Raw genomic sequence first — 27,238 nt, 5'->3', positions numbered from 1 at the left:
GAAAGGATTTTAATACTTAAATGACAAGTTACATAAGATTTAGAAAGTGAATCAGATCTTCACAGCTACAAATTTTCAAGCTATTGAAAGACATCAGGATAGAATTCAATTGTCCCATTAGTGAAGATGCTCAGTTTGGTCACTTGATTAAGATAGTAGCTGCACAGATCCTGCTTGTAAAGTTAGCCTTTTTCCTTTTGTCATTATTAAGTATCTTGTGTGGCATTACTTTGAAACTATGTAACTATGTAAATATGTTTTCCTTAACAAATAGTTGATTTATCCATTTGTTTTCTTTTATAATATGGACTTATAGATTCCTACTTTATCTAGTGGATTATTATCCATTCCTATCATTATTTATTTAGATGCCCAAATTGTCCCCAGTGGGAGCCCCTTCAAGATGGTTTCTGTGCCTTTGTTATGTCCTCATTGTTCTGTTAGCACTTGCTTGCTTTTTGGCTCAAGATATTTCAAACTTTCCCCGCCTCAGTCCTGGTTTCTTTTAGAGCAGACTGATATTAAGAAAGCAGATCTGGGGCTAGGTACAGGCATTGCTCTTGCTGCTCCTAAGCTCTCCCCATAGGTAGAGCTAGAGGATATAAGTGTTTGTGCACACACACATGCACACACAAACACACATCCATTTTTCTATATCTCTCTCTATAAAATGAGATCACTAGTTCACACCAATACTTCTAATTCTACCCCAACACCACAGGGTTAGTTCTAGTTTTTTCCCTTTCCATATGTGTAACCCTTCTCTGTTGGTGAGAAATCTATTTCTCATTATTCCTAACGTACTTACCTATGTAATCACATCCCATTGCTGTCATCCGTTCCCTCACCCAGATGGCTGCCCAAACTCACTCAGCTCTGACACCTCATGCTGGGCTGCAGCCCACTCCCCACAGCGCCTGGGTTCAGACAGCCCATGCTTGGACACCTTCCCGCGGTAGCCTACATGGCCCTGTACCAACTAATGGCTTTAGGATGGAATTGTTTGGGAAGGGAAAGGAAAAGAAAAAAGAGAAAGGAAAGAGGGAGAAAGAAAAAGGGGAAGGAAAACTGGGAACCTGAACATTTTTTTGAGAAGAAAGAAGGCTTTAGAAGGGGATTGTGTTGATATTTTGCTCAGATATACCCTTCATCGCAATATATACAAATTGTCTGACTTGTTATTATGATCACATGGGGAAAATAATAATAATATAAGAAATAATAATCTTATAAATAATATAAGAAAAGGTTTATATAGATGAATAATTCCTTTGTCATTAATGCCCTGCAGTAGGACAGGAGAGAATGTATTAAAATTCATTTAGTTGCTATAAAATTTCATTTTTGTTTAATGAAATCATACAATTAGATAAAGGGCCAAGAGGCTAATTTTTACTTGTGATAAGACACCCTAATATTTAGGAAACTGCCTCAGCTATGTTCAAAAATTTTTCAAAGATTAGGTATCAACTCTGGCAATTGCGTTCTTTGCTTCTACTGCGTAAGAACAAAATTCTATTTATGGCTCTGTGCAGAGTACAAAGGGACCTGCACATTTCCTATGAATAACTAGGAACCGAATTTTCAAAACTTGGCCTGCATGTTCCTCTAAGTGCCTAGAGCAAAGCAAATGCTATGTGGACAGAGCTTAGTGGAGAAGCCAAAGGAACATACCAGGGCTGACTAGAAACACCCATGGCCCATGTTTTTCTGAAATTATGCAGAAAAGTGTGGTAGCTTGGCACCCCAGACCAGAAACTCTGCAAGGAAAAAAGCTAGTCATAAATAACTAAGTGTACTTAACAATAGATCCCAGGCTCGTTTTCCAGCAGTGGAGCGATTAACATGATTTCAGATGGAAGAAACATATCCAGAGACACATCCGGATTTTATGGGCCTGAAGCTTATAAAACTTGGAGAGGTTTCTTTACAAAACACAAATCGCAAAACCATAATCAGGTACAGGATCTTGGAAGGGAGCCATGCAGGTGAGAGGCCTGAAACTTATGCTTCATCAGCTTTATGGCTAATCTACCTCTGAGGAAGCACCTTTCACCCCCTTTGGGTCCTGAGCAAAAAGAGAAGGAGAGGATGATGATGATGAGAGTTGGTTGGGGCAGCATGCTGTTGTTAAACAGCTACTATGAATATCATTTGGCAAATCAAAAATCAATGTTCGTTTAATGAAAATCACTTTAGTTTTATATTTCCTAAGCTGTCATTTCACATTTGGTGAACTACTACTAACTTCTCTGTTGTCTATAATTGAATATTGACTGAAGAAGGCATTTATAATTGGTAATGTTGGAAATGACTTATGTTTAGGGGTGAATTAGTTAACATAAAAGAGTCAATTCAATGTTTTCACAGTATTGGGCCTAAGGAATAAGGGTATCTCCATAAAAGACTGTGCTGTCCAGAATAAACAAAGAACTCTTACAACTCAACAACCCAAAATCCAAACAATCTGGTTCAAAAATAGGCAAAGGACTTGGAATGCCATTTCTCTAAAAAAGATATACAAATGGCCAATAAGCACATGAAAAGATGCTCTACATCACTGGTCATCAGGGAAATGAAAATCAAAACCACAATGAGATACCACTTCATACCCGTTACAATGGCTATTATCAAAAAAACAGGAAATAGTAAATACTGGTAAGGATGTGGAGAAAGCGGACCCCTTGTGCATTACTGGTGGGGATGTAAAATGGCACACCTGCTGTGGAAAACAGTTTGGTGGAACCTCAAAAAGTTAAGCATAGAATCACTATATGATGCAACAATTCTATTCTTAAGTATATATCCCAAACCACTGAAAGCAGGGACTCAAACAGATAGTGCACATCAATGTTCACAGCACCATTTTTCACACTAGCCAAAAGGTGTAAACAACTCAAATGTTCATCAACAGATGAATGGATAAATAAAATATGGTATTCACATACAATGTGATATGACTCAGTGCTATGTTCTGAATGTTTGTGTCCCCCCAGACTTCATATGTTGAAACCTAATCACCAATGCAATAGTAGTAGGAGGTGGGGCAAGGTGATTAGGTACGAGAGCAAAGCCCTCATGAATGTCTTATCGACCTTATACAAGGGGCCCCAGAGAGCTGTCTTGCCCCTTCCACCATTTGAGGACACAGTGAGAAGGTATCATCTATGAACCAGAAAGCAGGGCCTTCACCAGACACTGAATCTGCTGGCACCTTGATCTTGGACTTCTCAGCCTCCCTAACCGTGAGAAATAAATTCCTGTTGTTTATAAGTTAGCCAGTCTGGGATATTTTGTTATAGCAGCCTGAATGGACTGAGACACTCAGGCTTAAAAAAGAATGAAATTCTGATATAAGTGCCAACATAGATGACCTTTGAAAACATTGTTACATGAAATACGTCAGGCATGAAAAGCACAAATATTGTATAATTCCACTAGAATAGTGCCTAGAATAGTCAAATTCAGAGACAGAAAGCAGAATAGAAGGTACCAGGGGCTGGGAGGAAGAGAGAATAGTGAATTATTATTGTTTAGTGGATATAGAGTTTCCATTTGAGATGAGGAAAAAGTTCTGGAAATATTGAGAGTGGTGATGGTTGTCCATTGTGAATGTACTTAATGACATTGAACTGTACACTTAAAAGGGTCAGAATGTTAAATTTTATGTTGTATCTATTTTACTACAATTAAGAAAAAAGAGAAGAGATTGCTAAGTCAGTCAGGCTTGTGTCAAGATGAAGTTCCACTATAGGGAGGGAAAAAAATCAAATTGAAGTACTTAATTTACATGCTTAAATTAACAAGGAGTCACTAATGTGAAAAACAAAGTAGTTTGAAAAGGTTTTAGTGAAAGAAATTACTTGTGTAAAGGAAAAAGAAACATCAACTTGATACATCAGTTAGTACTAGTATCATTAAGAAAGTCGACTCATGGGAGTTAGATTCTGCTGTGAATATACCACATCTCTTTATTTTTTAGTGGAAAATATGATTTCAATGGATTTAACTGCTATTTTTAAGAAAGTTGACTGCTGTATTATCTGTTTTCTTTGTAATTGCAGCCTTGGCTTTATTGCTATGCACCAGTGACAACAATAATGGCTTTATTATGGAAATCACACCCCATTTACATGACACTGAAATGTATTCTGTGTTTACAATCTTCTAAAGTACTTGTTTTAATTTTACCTCACTGACCTTCTGATTCTAACAATTTGGGATTCGCTACTAAAACAAACTCATCAATGTAAACCAAGGAACATGACTGTGAAATAATGTGCATTTAAGATATCTATGGGTTTATTTCCAACAGTAGGCACACATTATTTTTAAATCAGAAAAAAGATAAATTGAAAAAAAAAAGGAATAAAAAGGTCTTATTTCTAAAACATGGGCCTGTATTCTGAAGTTGACAGACACCCAGAGAGGCAAAGAGATTTCAGCGATCTGAATATTTTCTTGGTGAGAAAACATTGATGTGTTTTTGAGCTTTCTTAACAAGAGTTAACACTAATTCCACCATGCATGGTCACCCACAGTGTTCTCGGCAAATATACCTAGAGTCATATGATAAGACAACAAGGCTCATATCTTAGAGAACTGCCAAATCAGTGTTAGGCTACTGTGGGTGGAACAGGTAATGACAAGGCTTAAGGATTGGGTTTCCAAATTGTTCAGCGAAACACTCTACCCCTCATTTGGGCACCTGCATTCCTAACCTTAGGTCACTATTTTCATACTTGGATCCTATTTTGGAATTTCCTTTTCTCTTTGGTACTTCTTCAACACATTCCCTACAGAGCTCTTGAAATTCAGAGAACAGGGCATTCATTCTTAGTCCTGCGGCTGCTGTCTCCAGATATAGTTACAAATGTTTGTTGCAGCAAGTGAGACTGAGTCTATAATACACTTGATTATGTCCTGGGTTTTTCATTTTATTTACACATCCTTCCTAAATTCATAATCTCTATTGTCACCTTCTTTCAAGCACTTTAGGGCTAACAGTTTCCAAATCTGTATCTCCAACTCTCCTGAGCTCCAGGCCTCGAGATTCCCAAAGATTCTGAAACTCAGTTTGTCCAAAGTTGAATTTAGTATCCTTTCTCTAAAACTTTCTTTTCCTTCTGACTACTATTAACAGTACCACCATCCACACAGATTTACCCTGATACGCAACACCAAATAGGTCAACAAACCTTGACTACTTTATCTTCTAAATTGCTATCAGATTTGTTCTCTACAATCCTTCCCAGGATACTGCCTTCGTTGAGGACTCCACCTCTTTTGGTGAGCCTATTTTGACATCTTCGTAGGTAGAGAGCTCTCTGCTCCAATTCATCCCCTACTCTAGCCAGAGATATATTTTAAAAATATTTGTGTACATGTATATATGTGTGTGTATATACACATATGTGTGTTGATATGTATTTTCATATATAATCATGACATTTAAGGGCTAAAAATCCTTCAACTGGCTTCCATACGGTATAAGTTAACTTCACCACCTGTCCTCTGCCCACCTTCCAGCAAATGCTCTCTATGCTTCCAGGCACCCTGAACACACTGTATTCCTTCATGCATTTGGATCTTCGTTACTACTTGCAATATGCCTATCACTTTCATTAGAGGGTATTAAGTGCACTGACTCCAATCTATCTTTATCTTTATATCCCCAGTGCCTAGCACATGGTCTGGCATAAGTAAGGCCATTAATTAATGTTTGTTCAATAAAAGAATTGTTGATGCGACCAGTAGCCCCTTGCTTTTACTGCTGCTCTTTTTGTCTGAAGGTTTGGATTTCTCTTTAAAGAAGCCCTCGGCATGGAAAATCCACAAGTGAAGAGAATGCATTTCAGGAAAAAGATAATTTGCCTTATAGCGGTCTGTCTAAGGTATGCTAGTTCTTTAAGATATGATCCCTGGAGGAAAATAAGTGCCATGTGGCAATATTCTGAATGAGGCTGAGCTTGAGCATTAGATCTGTGCCCAGCTTCCAGTTCCATCACTTTTGAGCCTTGTGGGTGACCTTAGCTAAACTCCTTACCCTCTGTGGGCTGTAATTCCTGATAAAAGTGAAGAATAATTGTGGAAACTTAATAAGATAATTCATGCATCAATTTGACAAGTATTACTTGATGTTGGTGGGACAAAGGCTGTGTTCCTATTGAACACCTACTGGGTGGAAGTAAAGAGGTGAGCCACAGCACAGGGACTTTCACTCATGGAGATCTGCAGTCCAGGGAGGGAAACCAGCACACAACGCACCTGGCACAGAGCCTGGCACAATACACATGCTCAGTAGGCATTAACTGCCATCATCCGCATCCTCATCACCATCATGAGTTTTACCCTCATTAGGAAAAGAGCACATGGCTATCGATAACCAACCCCACACATATCTGAAGTTCTAAAATATCACATAGTAAAGAAATATGTTTAAGTTGTTTTTTAAATACCAGAATCTCCCAAACTTATTCGGCTATAGAACCTGTCTTTTATCCTGATGTAATGTGCAGATCACTGTCTGAGGGGGATTGCTTTCAACGTGCAGACTCAAAATTCTATCACATTCAAACTATCACTGAAAGTGTCCTGACCAACCCACTTAAAATGGACCTCTCAGCATCTTCTATTTCCCTCCTCCTCCCTCTTTTCTGTCTTAGTTTCTTCACAGCACTTATCAGCATCTAACTTACTGTATAATTTATGGGGTAGTTAATTTCACATGTCAACTTAACTGGCCTAAGGGATGCCCAGATATCTGATTAAACCTTATTTCCAAATGTGTTTATGAGGGTATTTCCCAAAGGGATTAGCATTTGAGTTGGTGGACTGAGTAAAGCAGATGGGCCTCCCCACTGTGGGTGGGTATCACCCAACCCCTTGAGGAGGTGAATGGAACAAAAATGTGGAGGAAGGTTGGCTTCACCTTCCCTCTGCCTGACTGCCTGGGCTGGAACATGAATATTCTCCTGCCCTCAGCATTCCTGGTTTTCAGGCCATCAGAGCTGTACTGGAATCTACACCTTTCATCCTCTGGCTCTCCAGCCTTTGCACTATGCCACCAACCTTCCTGGGTCTCCAGTCTGGAGGTAGCAGATCATGGGACTTCTCAGCCTCCCTAATCATATGAGCCAATAACTTATAGTAAGTCTCTCTCTCTTACCTTCCTCTCTCAATTTCTCTCTCTTTCTCTCTGTACTCCCTCTATATCTATATCTGTATCTATCTCTATCATCTATATCTATATCTATAGATACATCTCCTACTGGTTGTGTTTCTCTGGAAAACCCTCATACAGTTTACATGTTTGTTCATTGTTTGATACTCTGCTAGAATGTGAGCACAGGAAAGCATTATCCCAAGCACACAGAATCAAGCTTTGCCATCATAGTACAGGCTCAATAAATTAGTTGAATGAATAAATAAAAGGCAAATTCTTGTTCATGTCCTTAGGGGACTGGCTAAGAGCATATGCTACAGTTAAAAGTAAAATTAAAAGGAAAGTGTACCCCTATTATCTCCTTTACTCTCTAAAGAGCAAGGAAGTTGTAGGGAGAGATGTGGATTTCACAGCGGGGAGAGAATGGTTGCTAGGCTACAAGGACTTGATAAAAAATTTAGGTTTGTGGCTTATAAGCAAAGCTGCCTATGAGCGACATTCCCACAAAGATACTTCATTGGGATTGTTTTTTAATGAGGGAAAAAAGGAGAGGGAGAAAAAGTGTAATGGAAGTACTGAGCATTTCCCAGAAACAACCCACTAAGATTTCCACCGCCAAATGTCAATTCCAGGGCTACTGAGGAGTCAGGTCTACTGTAGAATACTGACTTTCAATCCCTCTGACAACAAACGACAGTAAGAAATGCATTTTACATGTGAACTACAGTATCTTAAAAAAAGTTTTACAAAATTTAATATACAACACATTTTGATGTATTCTATTCTATCCACTCTATCCCATCCCATTCCACTTAAAATATGTTGGCAATGGGACTCAATAATGTACTGTGGTCCACAATTTCTAAACTTCTGCTCTGGAAGGTAATTTAAGTGGCTTGTAGTGTATCTTAGATGTAAAGGTAGGCACAGCAAACGTATCCACAGTGGAGGCCTACACCTACCACCTTCTGACATGGATGTATCCTGACCTTTACTAATACATATATGAAAGATGCAAGCCTAATGATCTCTGCAGGTGACATACCAGATCTGCAGGCAGAGAAGAGGGTCAATGTTGGCTTAAAGTATATTTTCCAGGGATAACGAGGAAGAATTTGAGCAAATTCTCAGTGGACTCTCAAGGTCTGCTGAGAATCCAGATAGCAACACTTAGTTGATGGCTGGCTTAGGGCTCTCCCAGAAGCTAAAGGACAGTCCAGTGTCAGACCTACTTTGAGTGTGATTTATTGGGATTGAAAAAAAAAAATAGTGCGAGCCTAGAATTATGGTCTTGCCTTGCAAAAGCTATATATAATTTTCAATTTGCAGGCTATAATTTTGAATCTAAGGAGAATAACCAAGTTAGATGAGACATACCCACATGGACCTTGCAAGAACTATTATTAGAGTAATTCTATTTGAACCATGTACTTCAAAGTTGCCAGATAATATTCTGCCGATGGGGGTTAGATAGGTTTGTGATTCTTAAGGAAAAAGTTAAATGTTCTGTTTGCTTTTTGTTAGTAAAAAAATGCCTTGAAACTAAGGGAAGGGGAATCATCATTTGGGTTCACAGCCATCATAGTAATTTTCTATACACTTCATAAATATTTCATAAGTTGAAATTATGAGAAAAGTTTCTGGAAGATTAGAGTTATAAAACAAACATGAAGTCAGCTAACTACTGAAGACTGGCTTAACTTAGTTTTCTAACTATATACCAGTTACTCAACCATTAAAGAGCTCAAAACTCATCTATAGGCATGCTCAGGCACCCAACAGCAATTTTCCACCAAACTTAACTTTTGTAATACAATGAAAATGCACGAAACATCCTTAAACCTGCCTCCATCTGTATTTTGAATCTTACCAGATTTAAAATGGACTGATAATTTTTGGAAATTAGCTTACTTTGTATTCGGCCATGAATAGCCAGTTATGTTTTATAGATAGTTTGATAGGACATCATAGAGTACTCATTAAGATTTATTAGGTTCAAATTCAATGTCGAAGTCTTGAGTCAAACCTGACACAATGTCTTGGAAAAACTAACCCTAAAGAGAACTCTAATTGTGCAAGAATATATTTTATGGTGTGTCATATATGTCAGCTCTCAGAACTGTTTTCTGGGAGACACTAGATCTGAATAAATGCCAGTTTACTTCAAAGCTGACTTCCTTTCTTTAATTTGGTTTTCTAACCAGCACAACATGAAACTGTAACACAAATTTTAAGACATTTTATTTTATTTTATTTTATTTTACTTCCTTTGCCATGTCACTATTCTATAAGGTCTACTTGAGTTAAATCCTTTGGTTCTCTGTCAATGTGATTAATTGCATCTCTTCTCCTAAAAGCTATCAGATTATCAGGGCATTGTCTGGTCTTAGAAATAATTACACTTCCGAAAACCTTGGGGCATATTACATACTCTCTATTGTTAACTAACTATATTTTTAAATCAAGAAAATGAATACCAAACCCACACACAGAGCTGTTTTCAGGTATATACAGCAAGAACTGACCACAAAGCAGTATGATATCTGTGTTACATAAAGGCTTGTCATTATCCATTTAAATAATGGCACAGTACCCACAGGTGTGGCAGGGATTTTTATGCGAATGGGAGTGAACTAATATCTTATTGCTCATTCTTACTAACAACTTTGGACCAAGCCCTTACAAAGAAAAGAAAGGAAAATAAGAAAGAAAGAAAGTCAGATTGAATGCCATGTGTATAATCTAGGAAGAGGGAGGCTGTCCAAAAAAAATTAAAAACCACCTATTTGACAATACTTGTATATTAGTGTAATTTGATCAAAGTGATTTGTATACAATGATAGACCATTAAAATTTTCTTTCTGTATTTGTTTGTCAATTTGTATGTAGACCTTAATTTTTGTGAGATTTTAATTCCATCTTTTTTTCTCTTTTTCTCCTTTTTCATGTGGAATTCAAATTGTTAAGGGTTAAACTGGTGCACAGGTTCCTGCTGTTATTAGCATATGTAAGGTAGATGCTACAACTTTTGCCCTTGGCTCAAAATTTTATGTTTGTACTTTTTTTGGTCATTTTTTTTTTAAGAGTGGGAACATTAAGATTTTATTTAACTCTAGGTACTATGGGCTTGACATTAATAGATTAAGACTAATGAATGAACAGTCATACAATTTTTTGGTCACTGTGCTTCCTAAGCTCCCCAAATGGAGCTATTTTAACTGTTACATTCCATCGTTAATAAGCTAGACAGATCCTGCTGCATTTTTTTTTGTTTCCATCCACTTTTTTTTTTTTTACTTGGTGGAGTTTATCCAGTTATAAAATTTGTGAAACATAATTGTAACAAACAATTTTTTTTTCATGGTGCCAAAGCAGCTTTAATATAACCACAGATTAAGAATTTATTTGCAAATACTCTGGCATTAGGGGGAAAAAAGATGGGAAGAGAGAAACCACACTTCTTGGTGATTGTATAATTAAATGAATGTATCAAATATTGTTACTTATTAATTTATAACCATACTGATTTACATTGTCTTTATAAAACTGTACAACAGAGCTTTAAACAACTGTACAACACCTTTAGTCTTTCCTATAAGCCAATTTATACTTCTTTCTTGAAGTTGATGCATCTTAATTGCAAATCACAGTGTTTCATTTCGTGAAGGTTATTTTTACTAAAGCTTATAATTTGCTTCTGTCAAATTCAATTAAAAGAAAAAGATATCTTTGAATATGAGCCCTCAAACAATTAAATTTTAAAAAACAAACATGCATTGAAGTTGAAAAATATGAATGGGTAGAATTTATTCATAAAAAAGGCAGAATAGTAGAGTGGTTACAAGCATATACTCTGGAATCAGATTACTCAAGGGCCTTTACTAGCCGTGTGGCCTTAAGTCACTTCACTGCTCTGAGACTCAATTTCCTAATCTGTAAATTGAATATAATATTAATTCCTCCTAAATAAAGTTTTGTGGATTGTGAGAATTTAGTGGTTGAAAAGCAGAACACTTAGAACAGTTCCAGATAAACTATGGCTATTGTTTGTTATTCAAGAAATATATTCTTTTAACATCAGTATGTATTAGATAAAATGTGATACATAAAAGGTTGAATTACATATGGATCCACTTTCAAGGATTATGTATATTAACATATAGTTGTATATATTATACCGTGTGTATATATATATCTAATATATATATCCTATAAGAAAAGGTAGGAGATAAGTATTAGGAGAGACGAGGTTATATATAAGTTCAAGGAAAGAAGAAAGTTCTTCTTGTTGATAGCACCAGGGATGTCTTTGTGAACAAGAAGGAATTTCAGCTGGGCCTTGAAGATGAGCCATATTTGAACATGCAGATATTGAGGTAAAGGTAGTGAGAATAGCATAAAGAGGCAAAAAGGCAAAAGCATAAGTAATGTAAATTGTTCCTTTTGGCTGGGGTTAAAGGTCCATGAAAGTGAGTAATGAGAAAATGCTTATAGCACTAGGTCAAACATGGATCTTGAGGGCCAATTTAAACAATACAGAATTATTCAATAGAAAATAGAAAGCCATTTAAAATCTCTAAGAAGAAGTGTGGCATGATTCAAAAAGAGATTGAGCCCGTAGGAAAGAAAACAGATTGACAGAGAGAATGCTGGAAGCAGGCACACTGGGCAGGTAAGTACTGCAGTGGTCTAAGTGCATGATAATGAAGGCCTGAGGCCAGGGGATGGCAATATGAACAAGGGGATGGGCAGAGCCATGTTATAGAGATAAAATCCATAGTACCCTCAAATCAGAAGGCAATGAGCACCTTTAAAAATATACAGATGGTGGGAATTCATCACCAGAGATTCTAATTCACTAAGTCTGTACGGAGATTCATTAAACCCCAATTTTTGAAAGCATAAGTGATTTTGGTGATAGTTTTGACACTCAGTGATCTGGAAAATCCTATGACTACGGAGTCAAAAAATCATATTGGGATGTGAAGGTGATCTGGCTGCAACATCTGTCACTCCGTTGATCGCCAGGGTTGATTCGGCTGATGTGGGCTGATGTGGCTGGGTAGGCAGGTGTCCCCTTCCTCCCTCACTGCTCCATGTGCGTCCCTCTCGAAGCTGCGTGCCATGTTGAAGAGGATGACCTTCCCCGATAGAGGAGGACCATTCTTTGGCCAAGGGTATACAAGTAGCTGCACTCCCTTATTAGAACCTCCAAACAAGCTCTCAAGAAATCACACTGGCTTCTAGGTTTGCAACATAAGAAAAAGATTAAGAGGAAGAAGGGAAGGAAGGGGGTGAAAGAACAACACTGAAATCAGAGCAATTAGGGCACGGCAGACGAGCAAAATTGATGGCAATTTTTGTACTTCTTGAGGGCAAGGTATCAGAAAGAAACCCAAGTGGTTGTGTCCAAAAGGCATTTGAAAATCTGAGCCTATATGTGGAGAGAGAAGTTGGGCTCAAGTTGATAGTTTGACAGTTATCACCATGACATAAGAAAGGCAAAGGTAATCCCTGGGAAAATACATACACTTCAGAGTTATGAGTCACAAGAGGAAAGAGCCGGAAATTAGCAGCAAAATACCTGTAAAAGAAAGAGTATTATGAAAACCAAGGGAGATGGACTTTTCAAGAAAGAGTGGTCCTCAGTACCGATTTATACAGAAAAATTTTAAGGATAAGCACATGAGAAGAGTGGTCAGTGGATTTGGTGTCCAAGGTTATGGATGATGAATGAAAGCGAATAAGCAATGTACTCTGGAGGCTTAGCAGTGAAGAGAAGGCAATGAGTATAGACAGCTCATACGAACTACTCTTTAAGAAGTTTGTTGGTGAAAGAAAGGAGAGAGGCAGGGCAGAAACTTGATAAAGCAGCAACATTATGAGCAAGCTCTTTTAGGCAGTGTAAAGTGATGCGTGTCATCCAGGGATCTTAAGGGCCAGGTTAAACAATACAGAATTATTTCACAGAAAATGGAGAGCCATTTAAAACTCATTATAGATGGAGTGGAAAGACTCAGAGGAGAAAGAAATACTTAAGATATGAAGCAATTGTGGAAAATTCAATGAAACAATTTCCAAGAGAAGGAAAAATAGATGAAAGGCACAATTGGGATGGTTGGCTTTGATGAGAATGAGCTACTCACTTTCTCATCTGAGATGAAAGACATAGTGGCAAAGAAGAGAGGCAACAAAGAGAGATGATCAGATGAAGATTAGGAAAGTTGAGTGAGATAACATCACGTTTCCGTGTCATCTATAGAGTGAGAATAGTTTGTCTAAAACGCAAGACTTCAGGGATATGGGATCTGTCTTAAAGGTTACTTAGGAATCAATTAAAGATAATCCAGAGGATTTCTGAGAAGAAGAGATGGTTCAGTTAAGGGCACTTAGAATAAATTAGTATTCATTAAGAGTGGCACTAATTGGCTGATAAAAGAAGAGAACTGTGTGGCACAGATTGGACTGGTGATTGGCAACATCACTTGAAGAGGAAGCCAAGCTGGTGAGGAAATCAAGGAAGCAAGGGAAAAAATTCTTAAAATCTCCAATCTGAGCTTCCAGATTGGATTCTGTAAGAACAATGAAGGGTTGAGGGAAGGGAGGTCACCACAAGGAGAGATAACAAGTAGGAGTAAGAACTGGAGGAAGAGGACAGAGAGAGGTGTTCAGAGGGATATGGAGAGGACCGTGGTGACCTGGGAAAGGGAGAATATCATGAAAAATTGTAGCCACAGTAACATGATTAGGAAAATGGTGGTATAAGCAGAAAGCAGAGATTTATTTAATAAAAATAAAAAAATATTATTTTTAACAAGTATTTATTTATTTATTTTGGAGATAGGGTCTCACTGTGTTGCCCAGTCTGGCGTGCAGTGGCTATTCACAGGTGCTATAATTGAGCACCACAGCCTGGAATGGTTGTATTCCAGAAGTGATCTTCTCCCCTCAGCCTCCTGAGTAGCTGGAACTATAGGTGTGTGCTATCATGCCTGGCAGGAAAAATTATTAAGCAGGGACATAGTGGCCTTGAAGTACAGGAAAGAACAAATATATTTTTAATATCCTATTAGTTGGAAGGAGTGCCCTTTCGCAATTGGTTTCAAGGGAAGTGATATTTTATGAGGAGAACTATTTGAGTTATGATAAAGCAACTGATAGAGTACTTTTGTGAGGATGAAAGTTTATTACTGCCTTTTGGCCCAATGCCATTCACACTTCACCTTTAATATGGTATACTTTTCTTCTGAAAGAAAACAACATATTGTAAATGCCATTTCCCTCTATTTGCCTTTCTGAGTTTTACAATATGTAGTCTATTAAGTATGACATTATCATCATAGGTATTGTGCCAACCATACTTTTTTAATATATACATATTTTTAATTTCAGAATATTACGGGGGTACAAATGTTTAGATTACATGTATTGTCTTTGTCCCGCCTGAGTCAGAGCTACAAGCGTGTCCATCCCCCAGACGGTGTACACCACACTCATGAGGTGTGAATATACCCATCCCCTCCTCCCTCTTCTCACTTGAAATTTATGATTCAATTGCTAATTCCCCAGATTACCTGTCTCCACTTCTTGTTTCTCTAGTACAAGCAACTCTATTTTCCTTTATTTCTGGATCTTCTCTTTAATACTGTATCGGCTGATTAATTCAATTAAAGTGTGATCATACAAGCTATTATTTTGTAGCCTATCTGTTTCTTTAAAGAACTGTGTACTCATTGAATCATAAATTGGAAATACCTTTAAGTAATGAAAATGGCAATAAATAATATATGGCCAGAGTTGCAAACCAAAAATGGAATTTACACCTAAGAACCTGGGGTTTGGCAGACCAGAGAGAGCCATGGTGTATGTTTTAGGATCATCAAGTTGATGCCAACTGATGTGGCTCATAGAACAGGTCAAGGGGGAAACATAGTGTTTTCAACGACATAAATATTCCAAAATAAAATGGTCTTAAAAAACTGATTTTTCTACTCTTAATTGAGTTTTATATATACTCTTTGGCAATGGTCTGAATACAAATTCTAGACAGACACATTAAAAAAAATCAGAAACTGCATTTTCATTAGCCAAGAGTTGAATGGAAGACTTCAATCATCCATTAAAAAGAAGTGCTCTTAAATCAAAGCAATAAACATGAATAATTGTTTTATGTAGCTTTCAAAGGAGCAGAAAGTAATGACTAATTGGTAATTTTTTCAGGATAAATAAAGAAGGACTTGAGGGTAAGTTCCTTAAAAAAGTGGGTTATGCTAGGAGAATTAAAATCTAAACTTTTTATTAATTTGGAGAAAAATGGCAAAGAAATATATGGGAAAATCACTTAGCCTAGGTACAAAAATTATAAACAATTAGAATGTTTTCATTAATAGCTGGGTCAAACATGGTGTGACATGGCAATAATATGCATGTATTTACAAGAGATGGAAACTACATTAAGGGTGAAAGAGTGTTTAACGTGCCTGAACAACAATGCCACTTTTTAGATATCGGCTTTAAATGTATATCACATGGAGCATATCTTCCACTAATACCTGCCTGAAGCCTATTTATGATGGGGATCAAGTTGGAAATTAGTTTCAATTCCACCTTCTCTCTTCTCCAACCACCATAAATGATGAACTCAGAAAGTGAGAGTGAATTCAGTTGTGTTACGTCCAGACTTAGAAGTCGTGTCATTTTTAGGCAGTAGTGCTAGTTAAGTATGGCTAGGGCACATAGAGATTTTATGTGGGGAAGTAGTGGAATTTTACTTTTATTCTATAGCCTAACTATAATTGGATGACTTTAATGACATAATCAATTTTATCTTTTAGGATGCTTCAGTGTAGAATGGGGATAGATAGATAAGAATCAGGAAATATCAGTCTCCAGACAGTTGTAATAGTCTGAGATGAGGAATATAACCCAGGTGCTATGGAGTGAATTGCATCTCCCATCCCTCAAGGTCATGTGTTGAAGCCCTAACTCCCAATGCAATGGTATTTGGAAATGGAGCCTTCAGGAGGTAATTAGGTCATGAGGGTGGAGCCCTTATGATGGGATTAGTGCCCTTATAAGAAGAGACACAAGAGGAATCTTTCTCTCTCTCTCAAAAAGAAAGCCATGCAAGCCAGCAAAAGGCCCCTTACCAGGACCCAAACCAGCTAACACCTTGATCTTGGACTTGTAACCTCCAGAACTATGAGAAATAAATGTCTGTCATTTAGGACACCCAGTCTATGGTATTTTGTATGGCAGCCTGAGCTGACTTAATGCACCAGGAGAAATCATGAAGAAAGGGAGAGGGATATTTGAGAGACATTAAGGAAGTATACAGAAGTAAGAAGTTATTTATCTGCCTGTATTCTGCACCAATTACATAGTGAAAGGGTTGTTAGGCTAATAAAAATACCAGCACTTATTGAATTGTTATTAATAGTATGTTCCAGGGAGTATACTAACTACTTTATGTGAACTAACATTTCATCCTTTAAGCAACCCTATAAAGTTAAGTAGTATTAGCATACCTGCATTGCATACGAGAATAGCGAGGAAAACTAGGGATGTTTCAGTACCATGGGGGTAGAGGGGTGTGTGTGTGGGGTAGTCTTTCTTGGAAATCAGAAGATGAAGTAGAAGACAAAGGAGTAATTTTCTGATCATTTCAGCCCTGATCGCTTCAAATTCCTTTCAGAGAATGACGTCTAATAATTATTTTTATGGAATTAGAGTTCTCTAAGTTTAATTATTTAATGTTTACATGTTATTATTATCAATGAGAGTTTATGGTAACAAAATGGTAAGGGTTGAATTATTGTTGCTAGCAGCAGTGGAAGCTACGGAGAGCTGTGTTTCATCTGCAGCTCTACTCCCAACTCCACATGTAACAGCTTTGTAAACAGGGACACTTTTCTAAGCCTCTCATTTCCTTGATTTTCTTGTCTGATGATAGGCATAATAATACCTGCTTCATAGACTTCATGTAAAAATTGAGATGAAATGTTCAATAGCAGAGTAGGGTGACTATAGTGAACAACAATGTGTTGTATATTTCAAAATAGCCAGAAGACAGGACTTGAAATGATCCTGACACATGGAAATGATAAATACTTGAGGTGATGGACACCCCAAATATCCCGACTTGATCATTACACAGTCTATCCGTGTAACAAAATATCACATGTACCCCACAAATGTGTACAGATATTATGTATCAATAAAAAAATTTAAAAATCAAGATAAAAATATACAAAATTCTTAATATAATGCCTGAAGTACTGTAAATTTTAATGGGTAATGGTGATAATGATGATGACAATGACGTGGAACACCAAGGCCCAAGGCAACTCACACCTGCCACTTACATGCAATTTCAGCCCTTTCCTCTTTCAATCCTACTGTGTCCGTGCTCTATGCCCTCTGCCCACCTAGAAGACAAATGTAAATTAAACTTAATGTTTACTATTGCAATAGCCTGAATAGGGAACTACCTTTGTCTTCACTAGTATCCAACTGAGACCTGGGAAAGGGCGGCTCACTCAAGTAAGAGATCCAGGAAACCTGTGGTCTATAAAGACCCAGGTCTTCTGCAAATGATCAGCCCCTTTCCTTCTTTGGTTACATGTACAAATCAGGGGTGTTTCAACAGAAATTTAAACTTTCTCTTAGACGTACAATTTTATTTTTTACTTTTCATGTGGATGTTCAAAGCCTTAGAAAACTCCCGATGTTATTGTTCTAGGAGTTTTTAGTGAGCAATATTAAATCCCAAATGTTTCTAAAAACAATAATGAAGAAAATAAACAAACATTGAATGATTACACATCATCCTTCAGGCTCAAAGATTTCTGATCTGCATCTTTGAAGATTGAAGTGACAGATACAAATCTAAGCAGAGGATGAGCATGCGTAATTTTTTTTTTTTATATTTGAGACTTTCCACACCACTATTGGCAAAATGTGGGAAGACTGAACTGTGCTCACAAAGATTTTTCAAGCTTGAGTGGAAGAATCTGTTCACCGTATAGTGAGAAGCTCTGAAGTTTTCCTTAGGTCCCTAGGCATTTTTTTTTATTTTCTTTTCAGTGATGCGACTGGGAGTAGAGTGCAAACAAGCAGCTTACTGCCAAGGACATGTGAAACCTGTTATGTTGGTCATTCTGGATCCTATTCAAGCACATACTGTTACTGAGTAAGATCACTTTTACTTTCCTTTAGCAGAATCCCTAATTTGTTTTAGGAAAAAAATATCATATCATATTTTTCCATTTTTATTTATAAATCATGAAGGTCTCTGCAGGCAATAACGTTTAAAATGACAATGATGTACTTATAATTTCAATGTGAGAATAATGAGAACACTTGAACCAGAGTGCTTCAGCTATTGATTGCTATGTGATAATCTAGCACAAAACTTAGTGGCTTAAAATAATTTATTATTTCTCACAATTCTGCAATCTGGGATAGGCAGTTTTTCGATGCTGTGTGATGTCTACTGGGGCTGGAACCTATAAGAAGGCTGCTTCACTTACATGTCTGAAATCAAAGATGGGATGCCTGAAACAATAGGAAGCTGGCTGAGCTCATCCCTCCTCATGTCCACTCCACGTGACTAGCTTGGGCTTTCTACCACCAGGGTGGTCACACGGTACCTGGACTTAACATGGTGGCTGGCTTCCAAGAGAAAGGAAGCTGAAACTGCTAGTCCTCTTAAAGGCTAGATCCATTATGGGAAAGCATCATTTCCATCACATTATATTGATCTAAGCAAGTCCAAAGTCAACCTAGAAGTAAAAAAAAAAGGGAAGTAGAATTCCTGCCTTGATGTGAGGAGTAGCAGCCACATAAAAGGAGAAAAGTAATGGACGGCAGCCATCTTTGGAGACTACAACACAGAATGTATTTCATTTACCAGGAGTTCTTTCTTTTTCCTCTTTATCCTTTGGATTTCGTTGAATTGCTTTGAACTCTACTTGAAATTTTTTAAATTTCAGGAGTAAAAATGTCACTCAACTTTAGGATGTAAGGGATGAAACTCTGTAATGTTCATTATAACAAGATTTTAACAATTTTCATAATAACCATGGAATCCTGATTTATATTACTATTGTTGTTCACTCTAAGGATGAGGAAATGGAGCCTCACAAGAAATGAGAGCATTCCTTCTCAAATAATGCTCCCAGGTAAGAGAAGTGGCCATCACAGTACCAAGAGATTCCAAATCCCTCAGGTTCACATTACATGGCTAGCTGGATCAAGCTACCTTTCCATTTTTATATTGAAATCAATGTGTGGGATTTTTATAAGAAAGGGATTTGTAATTGTCTATTTCCTTTTTTTATTCAAATTAATTTTCTCCTGGTCCATGAATCATGCCTCATACAAGAACTGGATGATGAATCAGAAAGGAGTCAGTAAATTCTAATGAGTCTAAAAGGAGAGACAAGCTTATCATTGCCAGAGATCAACACCAAACCTGAAAATTACAGGCTTTGTTTAAAATGCTGTTTGAGAAACTGAAATTTAGTTGAGGGGCATACCTTTATCATGACTCATTCTCACAGCACCCCCACCACACGGAATGGAGGAGGAGGCTAGTGGATTGCATTAGGAGCCACTGACCTTTGAAAGTTTGGTTCAGAGTAGTTAAAGAGCCACAAAAGGCAAGTGGCCATTCTGCCCAGGCCATGCTCAGGGAGGGAAGGGGTTGACAGTGGCCATCTATGGCACTGAGTGTATTTCATTTGCTAGGAGTTCTTTCTTTGTTCTCTCCTTTTCTTTGGGTTTCATTGAGTTTGTTTGAACTCTGTTTGAAATTAAGGGATGTCACGAGCAAAAAAGTCACTCAAAATGTAGGGTGTAAAGCATTGACAGTTGTATTCATTATAACCAACAAACAAATGTTGATGTAAAGTTGCTCCTGTTGTCAGGCACACTTAATCTGCAAAGAGAATGACCGGTTCTATAGAAATCACGGAAGACTGTGGGCCTAATGAAATGATTGATGCAAGCTCCTCAGTTATTCAAACATGTCTGATGCTGGTGTTAACTAATTGTATCTGCTCACCAAATCTAAAACTCTAAGGTAAATAAATAATCACAATCATCCTGTTTTTTTTTTTTAAAAGCCCAGCTTGGCTATAAAGAGACTAAAAGTTGAACTTTCCTTCTCCTAATGCATCTTATTTATCCTTAAAAGTGATTTATAAGCAAATAAAATCCTTGACAATATTTAAACATACTCAAAATTTAGCATAATTTGTAACCAGGAAATTGCATTTTTGTAGAAAAGGAGATTTATTTTCTACTCTTGATTTAATTTATTACTTCAGAATATATTTCTCATAATGCTATCTAATATTCTAAAAATGCTCATCTAGTTAAAAAATGCAGGGAAAATATAAGTAAAGTATAAACCATCTAAGGTGCCTTAGGAGAAAGAGCTGCTTTTGCATGTTTGGAACTGCACAGAGCTAAGCCGGATCTTCTTGAGAATAGTTAGAACCACGTTCCTTCTCAGGAATTAAGGGTACATGGGAGTGTAAAAAGGTCAGCTTTCTCAGAGGAATGAGGTGAAGAGGCTGGGAACCAGCCCGTGTGTTGCCTTTGAGGCTTGGGTTTTCCGAGAACGTAGCTGCATCTACTTGCATGGTGGAATCTGAACACTTGGCGTGGGGCTTGTGCAACTTACAGTAAAAATCTAGGCTATTAGAAGCAAAGTAAAGTTGCTCACTATCCAGGTTTTCAGAAATACAGACATAGGAACTTTCAAAACATACTTAATATTTTCTTAATGTACTATACTTTTCAGCACCTGCCCCTTTTAAAAATGTAGATATTTATTTTATGTGTAGGTATTTTATTTTTTCTTTAATTCTGGAAAATTTTCAACCATTACCTCTTCAAATCTTACTTTTCGTCCATTCCTCCCTTTTTCTTCTTCTGGCAACCAATCTGTTCTCATACGTCTTAGGTTTGTTTTCATGTTTTCTTTCTTTTTTTTCTACGGTTCCTTTGTGAATTCCTCAATCCTAGCTTCAGAATCTAATTCATTAATTCTTCCTCCTCTGTGCTTATTTCAGGGTTTATCTCAAATATTGAGGTATTTAAAAATTTCAACTAGCATATTTTTCATTGTATAATTTATGAAATTATTTCACATTCATATTTGCCTTTATTTTATTTGCTTATATTTATTTTTTATGTTTAAGCGCTTTTAATGGCTATATCATCTTTTATAGCAGGGGTCGGTTGTCAAACTTTTTCTGCAAAGGTTCCGATACTAGATATGTCAGGCTTTGCAGGCCACATGGTCTCTTGTGGCTACGTGCACTCAAGTCTGCATTGTGAAACAGCCATAGACAATATGTAAACAAATGGGTGTGGCTGGTTTCCAAAATAACTCAATTTACAAAAAAAGGCCACTGCAGCCACTTTGGAAAAACAGTTTGGCAGTTCTTCAAAACATAAAACATAGAGTTACTATATGTCCCAGCAATTCTCCTCCTAGACACATACCCAAAAGACATGAAAATATATGTCAGTACAAAAACTTGTACATAAATATCCATAGCAGCATCATTCATAATGGCCAAAAGATGAAAACAACCCAAATGCCCACCAACCAATGAATGGATAAGCAAAGTGAAATGTATCCATCCATACGGTGCACTATCATTTGGCAATAAAAAGGAACTATGTTACAATACGGAAGAACCTTGAAAACATTTGCCAAGTGAAACAAGCCAGACACAAAAGTCCCCATAGTTTATTACTCTATTATATGAAATTTCCAGAATAGACAAATCTACAGAGACAGAAAGTTGATTCGTGGTTACCTGGGGCTCAAGGGAGTGATTGCCAGTGAGTTCCAGGCTTCTTTTTGGGATGATGAAAATGTTGTAAATTTAGATTCTGATGATAGTTACACAACTATATAAATATAATAAAAACCATTGAACTGTACAGTTTAAATAGACAAACTTTATGGTATTTATATTATATCTCCATAAAGCTGTTAAAAAATAAATAGATAAAATGGAGAAACAAACAGGTGAGTGGTCTGTGGGGCCATAGTTTATTCTTTCCTTTATATTTTCCAGGTTCCTATCATATTTGTTCAAAGTTATTAACAATCACTCTATTTTTTAAAAAATTTCCAGATTAAATTTCTTTTTTTAATTGTGGGTTTTAAAGTCTGTCTTTGTTAGTTTTCTTTCTGCTTTTGGTACGTATATATTGCAACTCATCTTGAGTAGAAAGCATTTATTTCTTTGCTTGTTCTCTTTGTCTATCTCTCTCTGGCTACTTTTTCCTTTAAAATGGCTTTGTACTCAGCTCCCCTGTGGCTCTCAATCCAAAAAGAGGACTATTTTGATGTCTTAGGTCTTCCGTCCCCATGGTGACATATGGTAGAGACGGTCTGCGAACTCTAAAGAGCTTGGCCCAGGTACTTAATGAGATGTACTGTTTGCCTTCCCCTTGGGCTCCCAGATGGCTTAAGCCAAAGCCCGAGCTACTATAACAGCTCTTTTTCAGACTCCTCTCATGCAGGGCTGATCACTCTAGTCTACCTGCCTTGGGTTAGGACCGTTTAGTTCCCAATTCACCACAACAGCTGAGATACTCCTACAACCACCTGCTTCTGGACCTAGGAAACATCGGGTCCATGGCTTCGGCCCAGCTTACCCATTTTGTGTTTCTGCTCTATTTATGATCTACAGAGATATTCATTGTCTTTTTAATATTCTTTTGTTATATATTCTCCTTAACTGCTCTGTATATGGAGTACAGCAGAGGACAAAATATGAATTTGCAGTGCCATCTTGACTGGATATTTTACAGGGCAGTGTAATGGAATCTTAGCAGAAAGATTCAAATAAAGTGTCAAATGGTCCTTGGTAGAGTAAATAAAATTTTTTTTTCTAGCAATGTTGAATTTGAGGTAAATGGGGCATATTCAAGAGGAGGTGAGTTACAATAGGTTGCAAATATAACTATAAAAGATTAGGGCAAGGTCAAAGCTGAACATGTAGCTTTAAGAATTATAGAAATCAAGGAAAAAGAAAAAATATACTCCTAATAATAATAACTTTCAAAGGGACACCTACAAACAGAAACAAAGTAAATCATTTAACTTCTACTTTTGATAATTTTACAGTTCCGTTCTTCTTAATGCTATATTTAGCTTGGGTATCCATTTCTACAATTACAGGACTTTGTGGTACATTGATGATTATTAATTTATTCAACAAATATTAATTATGCTCCTGCTATCCACTGAGCACTTTACAAAGCCCTGGGGATATAGAGATGAATATTAAATGGTTCTTGTCCCCAAGGAATTAACAATGTAGTAAGGAAATCAACCAGCCACACAGACCAAAAAAGTCATTCTAAGATAAGTACTACAATGACTATAGGGACAGTGCTTTAAAGGCATAGATGAGGGAAGATGAGTAATTCTTATTTGGTGTGATTATGTAAAGAGGCAACTCCAAAGGCTTTACAGAAGGGGTAGAATATTGGGAGCTTCCAGAATTTCTGTGAAGGAGTAAAGTGAGGTCTAGAGAAATTAACTTGTGTTTATCAAGCGCATCATTTTTACTTAGATTAGGGCATTATTTTGGACAGCTTTGGGGGGCTGATGAAGATTATGGGAGAGTCACAGGCCCCTTCCACCTCTTTCTCACTCACCCACATTTTCCCACATCATTTACTGAGCACATGGGTTTTATCGACTAATGATGAGGAACTCAAAGTTGAGGTTTCCTTACATGAGCAAGGGTGGCAGTATCAGGCGATTTTAGGGAAGTGTAAATAAATTGGCATGGTCAGAATGCAAGACAAATAATAACTTACTTGGGAATGGACAGAAAGCCCAGGGTGGACTGTGGGGACTCTTGTAATCTATAGACACTGGATTTTTCTTTTGGACAATGAGAGAGAACTTGAACAACTATAACGCTGTAGAATGAGGGAATCCACTTTACATTTTTGAAATAGAGACATCTGAGATAATGAAAAGGAGAAGAAAAAACTAGAACCAGAGAGATTAATCAGGAAGATGCTGCAAGAGTCCAAGTATGAGATAATAACTGAATTGTCATGGGAATAGGGGAATTAGAAATACCATAAATATATTTTTTATTTGAAAAGCTACAATAGAGCAATGCTTCTATTAATATTTTGTTGCACAAGAGAGCTCCCTAGTTGAGATACAACTGTGCTGGAACTTTTGCATTACATTCTGCTTGAGGGCTATGTTTTTCAGATAATTGGAGTACTGTTTTATCTACTGTATCAGTGATGGAAAATATCCAAGAGGTATACAGGGTGATTTAGGCATTCAAAAGAATACCTCACTATGTTAGACCCTAATGTTATCCCTACTGAAAATATGCAAACACTGATACTTTTACATAATATATGAAACAAACAAACAAAAAAACAGTTAGGGAAAGAAACAAACTTTCCTCCAAAAAAGAATATGCATTTTGATAAAATGAATCCCAAGCTGATTAAAAGCATAGCTTCTGGATAAATTTTATGTCCCATGAAAAAGCAGGATTTCTACATTGAATATTATTGTTTTATTAAAGAATTTAAGATTAATCATAGTTTTTAAATAATATTTTTTCCAATGCAATAATTGCATGCTACATGAAAGAGAATAGAGAAGAGCTGGCTAGATACTGCCATCCTATAAACCAGGATACTGCTATCCTATCCTACAAAAGAGGCTCTTCTCTTTTACTTTTTTAATTTTTTTAAATGTAGAGTTATTTCATTAGTTTTATTCATAGGTTTTTTTTTTTTTTTTTTTTGAGACAGAGTCTCACTCTGTTGCCCGGGCTAGAGTGCCGTGGAGTCAGCCTAGCTCACAGCAACCTCAGACTCCTGGGCTCAAGCAATCTTTCTGCCTCAGCCTCCCAAGTAGCTGGGACTACAGGCATGCACCACCACGCCCGGCTGATTTTTTCTTTTTAGTAGAGACAGGGTCTCTTGCTCAGGCTAGTCTCAAACTCCTGAGCTCAAGCAATCCTCCTGCCTCAGCCTCCCAGAGTGCTGGGATTACAGGCATGAGCCACCGTGCCCGGCCAGTTTCTTCTCTATTTGGGTCTTCCCTGATAAAGTCCAGGAACTAGAAGGCTTTTATTACATTAGAGTGTCATTTTTTAAATGACAATATCTATTGCACCCCTAATAATGTATTAGAAACTATTCTAGGAATGTCATATATATATTATCTTGCTTAAACTCTGACAGACACTATAAATGTGCAGAATTCCTCTAAGACTGACATTCATTTTATTTTAGATTTGTAAAAGGTTAGGGAAGAGAAGACTTCTCTTCTTCATTGGCTTAAAGGGGATCCTCCACCCCAGCTCGTAGGATTCTCCCTAATATCCCAGACACTCACACAACATTTTAGAGAGAGTTTTCTGTATGTAGGTATGTGGTTATTGCTCCAAGTTAAGAAAATTCCTAAGAGACTCTAATCTAACAACAATAATAAAAAGAATCAGATCACAAAAACCTGTGCTGAGTATGATTCAAAGGGAAAAAATGAGCTGTAGTCAAAGCCAACTTGAGCTGGAAAGACTTGCACTCTTAAGTAACCAGACATGTGTAGCCACTTATGAAGCTGTCTGATTACACGTTTTTCAACATCTGTCAGCACAATCAGAACACCACATGCAAAATATAGCACTCATGAGCATTGTGGAGGTTGGTTTGACTGTGAAGAGGTCTCCAAAGCAGAGAGAAATGAACCGATTTCACAGGTTGAACACAGATTATTGTTGCTTGAGTTGGTGAAAGCTTGGGAGGCGGCTCCCAAAGGCTGTGACTCATTTACTTGGACATCAATATCTTAAGGAAAAAACTTGAATCAGCAATAAAACCTACAGAGCCCCGAAGAAAGATAGATGTCAGAAAGAACCAAGAAGCAGGAAAAACTGGAGAGCTACAGCTTCCCTTATTGCTTCAGAACTAAAAGCCGAGCCTAACTTCATCCTGGATTTTTTTTTGATAAAAAATTCAGTGACATTTTCCCACCATTAAAAAGTTCCCATCTCCCAAGGGCAAATAGAGTTCCTTTCAAACCTGCAGCATTTGTTCTTCCTCTGAAGACGTCATCATAGGCTTTCCACTGTGGCTTCACCTGGTAGGCGTGGATGAACACCACAAACACCACCACGAGGCACATCAAGGGAACAAGAGCTGCGGTGAACAAAGCTGCATAGATGTTTGGGATGAAGCATCTGAAAGAGAGAAGAGAAGAGAGAACTCAGATAACTTCAATACAAATATTTCTAAATTTAGACTATATCACATCGCCACTTTATGCTAGCTCTTTGTATCTAGCTGCTGACAAAAGCAGATTTTTGGTTGGCCAAATGGAAGCTTTGTTTGAGTAGAGGCTATATGACTAAATCGAGCCCACTGCTTCACCAAGCAGGTTCCCTGGAACATCCATCTCTTGGGAAGTTCAGAAAACTTCAAAGAAGGCTGTGACCAAGAAATCCAAGAAATTAACACCATATGCATCTCTTAGAGATTCAGGGTACTTATCTGTCGTTTAAAAAGGTGACAGAAAGTCATGGAGTCAATAAATCTGGGCTCTGGAATCAGACTGGCATTGAATCTCAGAAGCACATCTTAAAAATTAGTGACTTTAGGTATATTTCTTAACCTCTCTGAACCTTCCTTCATCTTTAAAGTAAGTATTAATTATAATAGTATCAGCAACAAAAGTTAGTTGTGAAGGTTAATTGAAATAATTCACATAAAGCACCTCAAAAATTTTGTTTGACCCACCATTTCCAGACTTAAATCACAATTGGACCCCTCTCCTTTTTCACATACACACACAGACACACAGACACAGGGTCATGTTATAGGGCTAATGTTCTCTAGAACATATTTTAGGAATCACCAATCTAGTCATGTCCAGCATATGTTTCAAACTAGTTGGTGGATTCCAGGGTGAGTCCAAGGCTTCTTTCTATTTCATTCCTCTTTTTAACCTCAAAAGAAGGAGAATGCCATCAAGGTTTATGGTCATGAGGC

At 37.3% G+C, this 27,238-nt stretch overlaps 1 protein-coding gene across 1 annotated transcript in view; it reads right to left on the bottom strand.

The window, feature by feature from the left end:
- Nucleotides 1–27,238, bottom strand: part of ADGRV1 (adhesion G protein-coupled receptor V1) — a 498,644-nt gene that overhangs the window by 50,664 nt on the left and 420,742 nt on the right. Inside the window, exon 86 of the mRNA XM_045565724.1 lies at nt 26,273–26,430. Within this exon, the coding sequence (XP_045421680.1) occupies nt 26,273–26,430 (158 nt within the window). The remainder of the gene's footprint in view (nt 1–26,272; nt 26,431–27,238) is intronic.

The sequence above is a fragment of the Lemur catta genome, chromosome 12, assembly GCF_020740605.2.
Source record: "Lemur catta isolate mLemCat1 chromosome 12, mLemCat1.pri, whole genome shotgun sequence".
Taxonomy (NCBI): domain Eukaryota; kingdom Metazoa; phylum Chordata; class Mammalia; order Primates; family Lemuridae; genus Lemur; species Lemur catta.
This window is presented reverse-complemented; position numbering and strand designations above follow the sequence as displayed.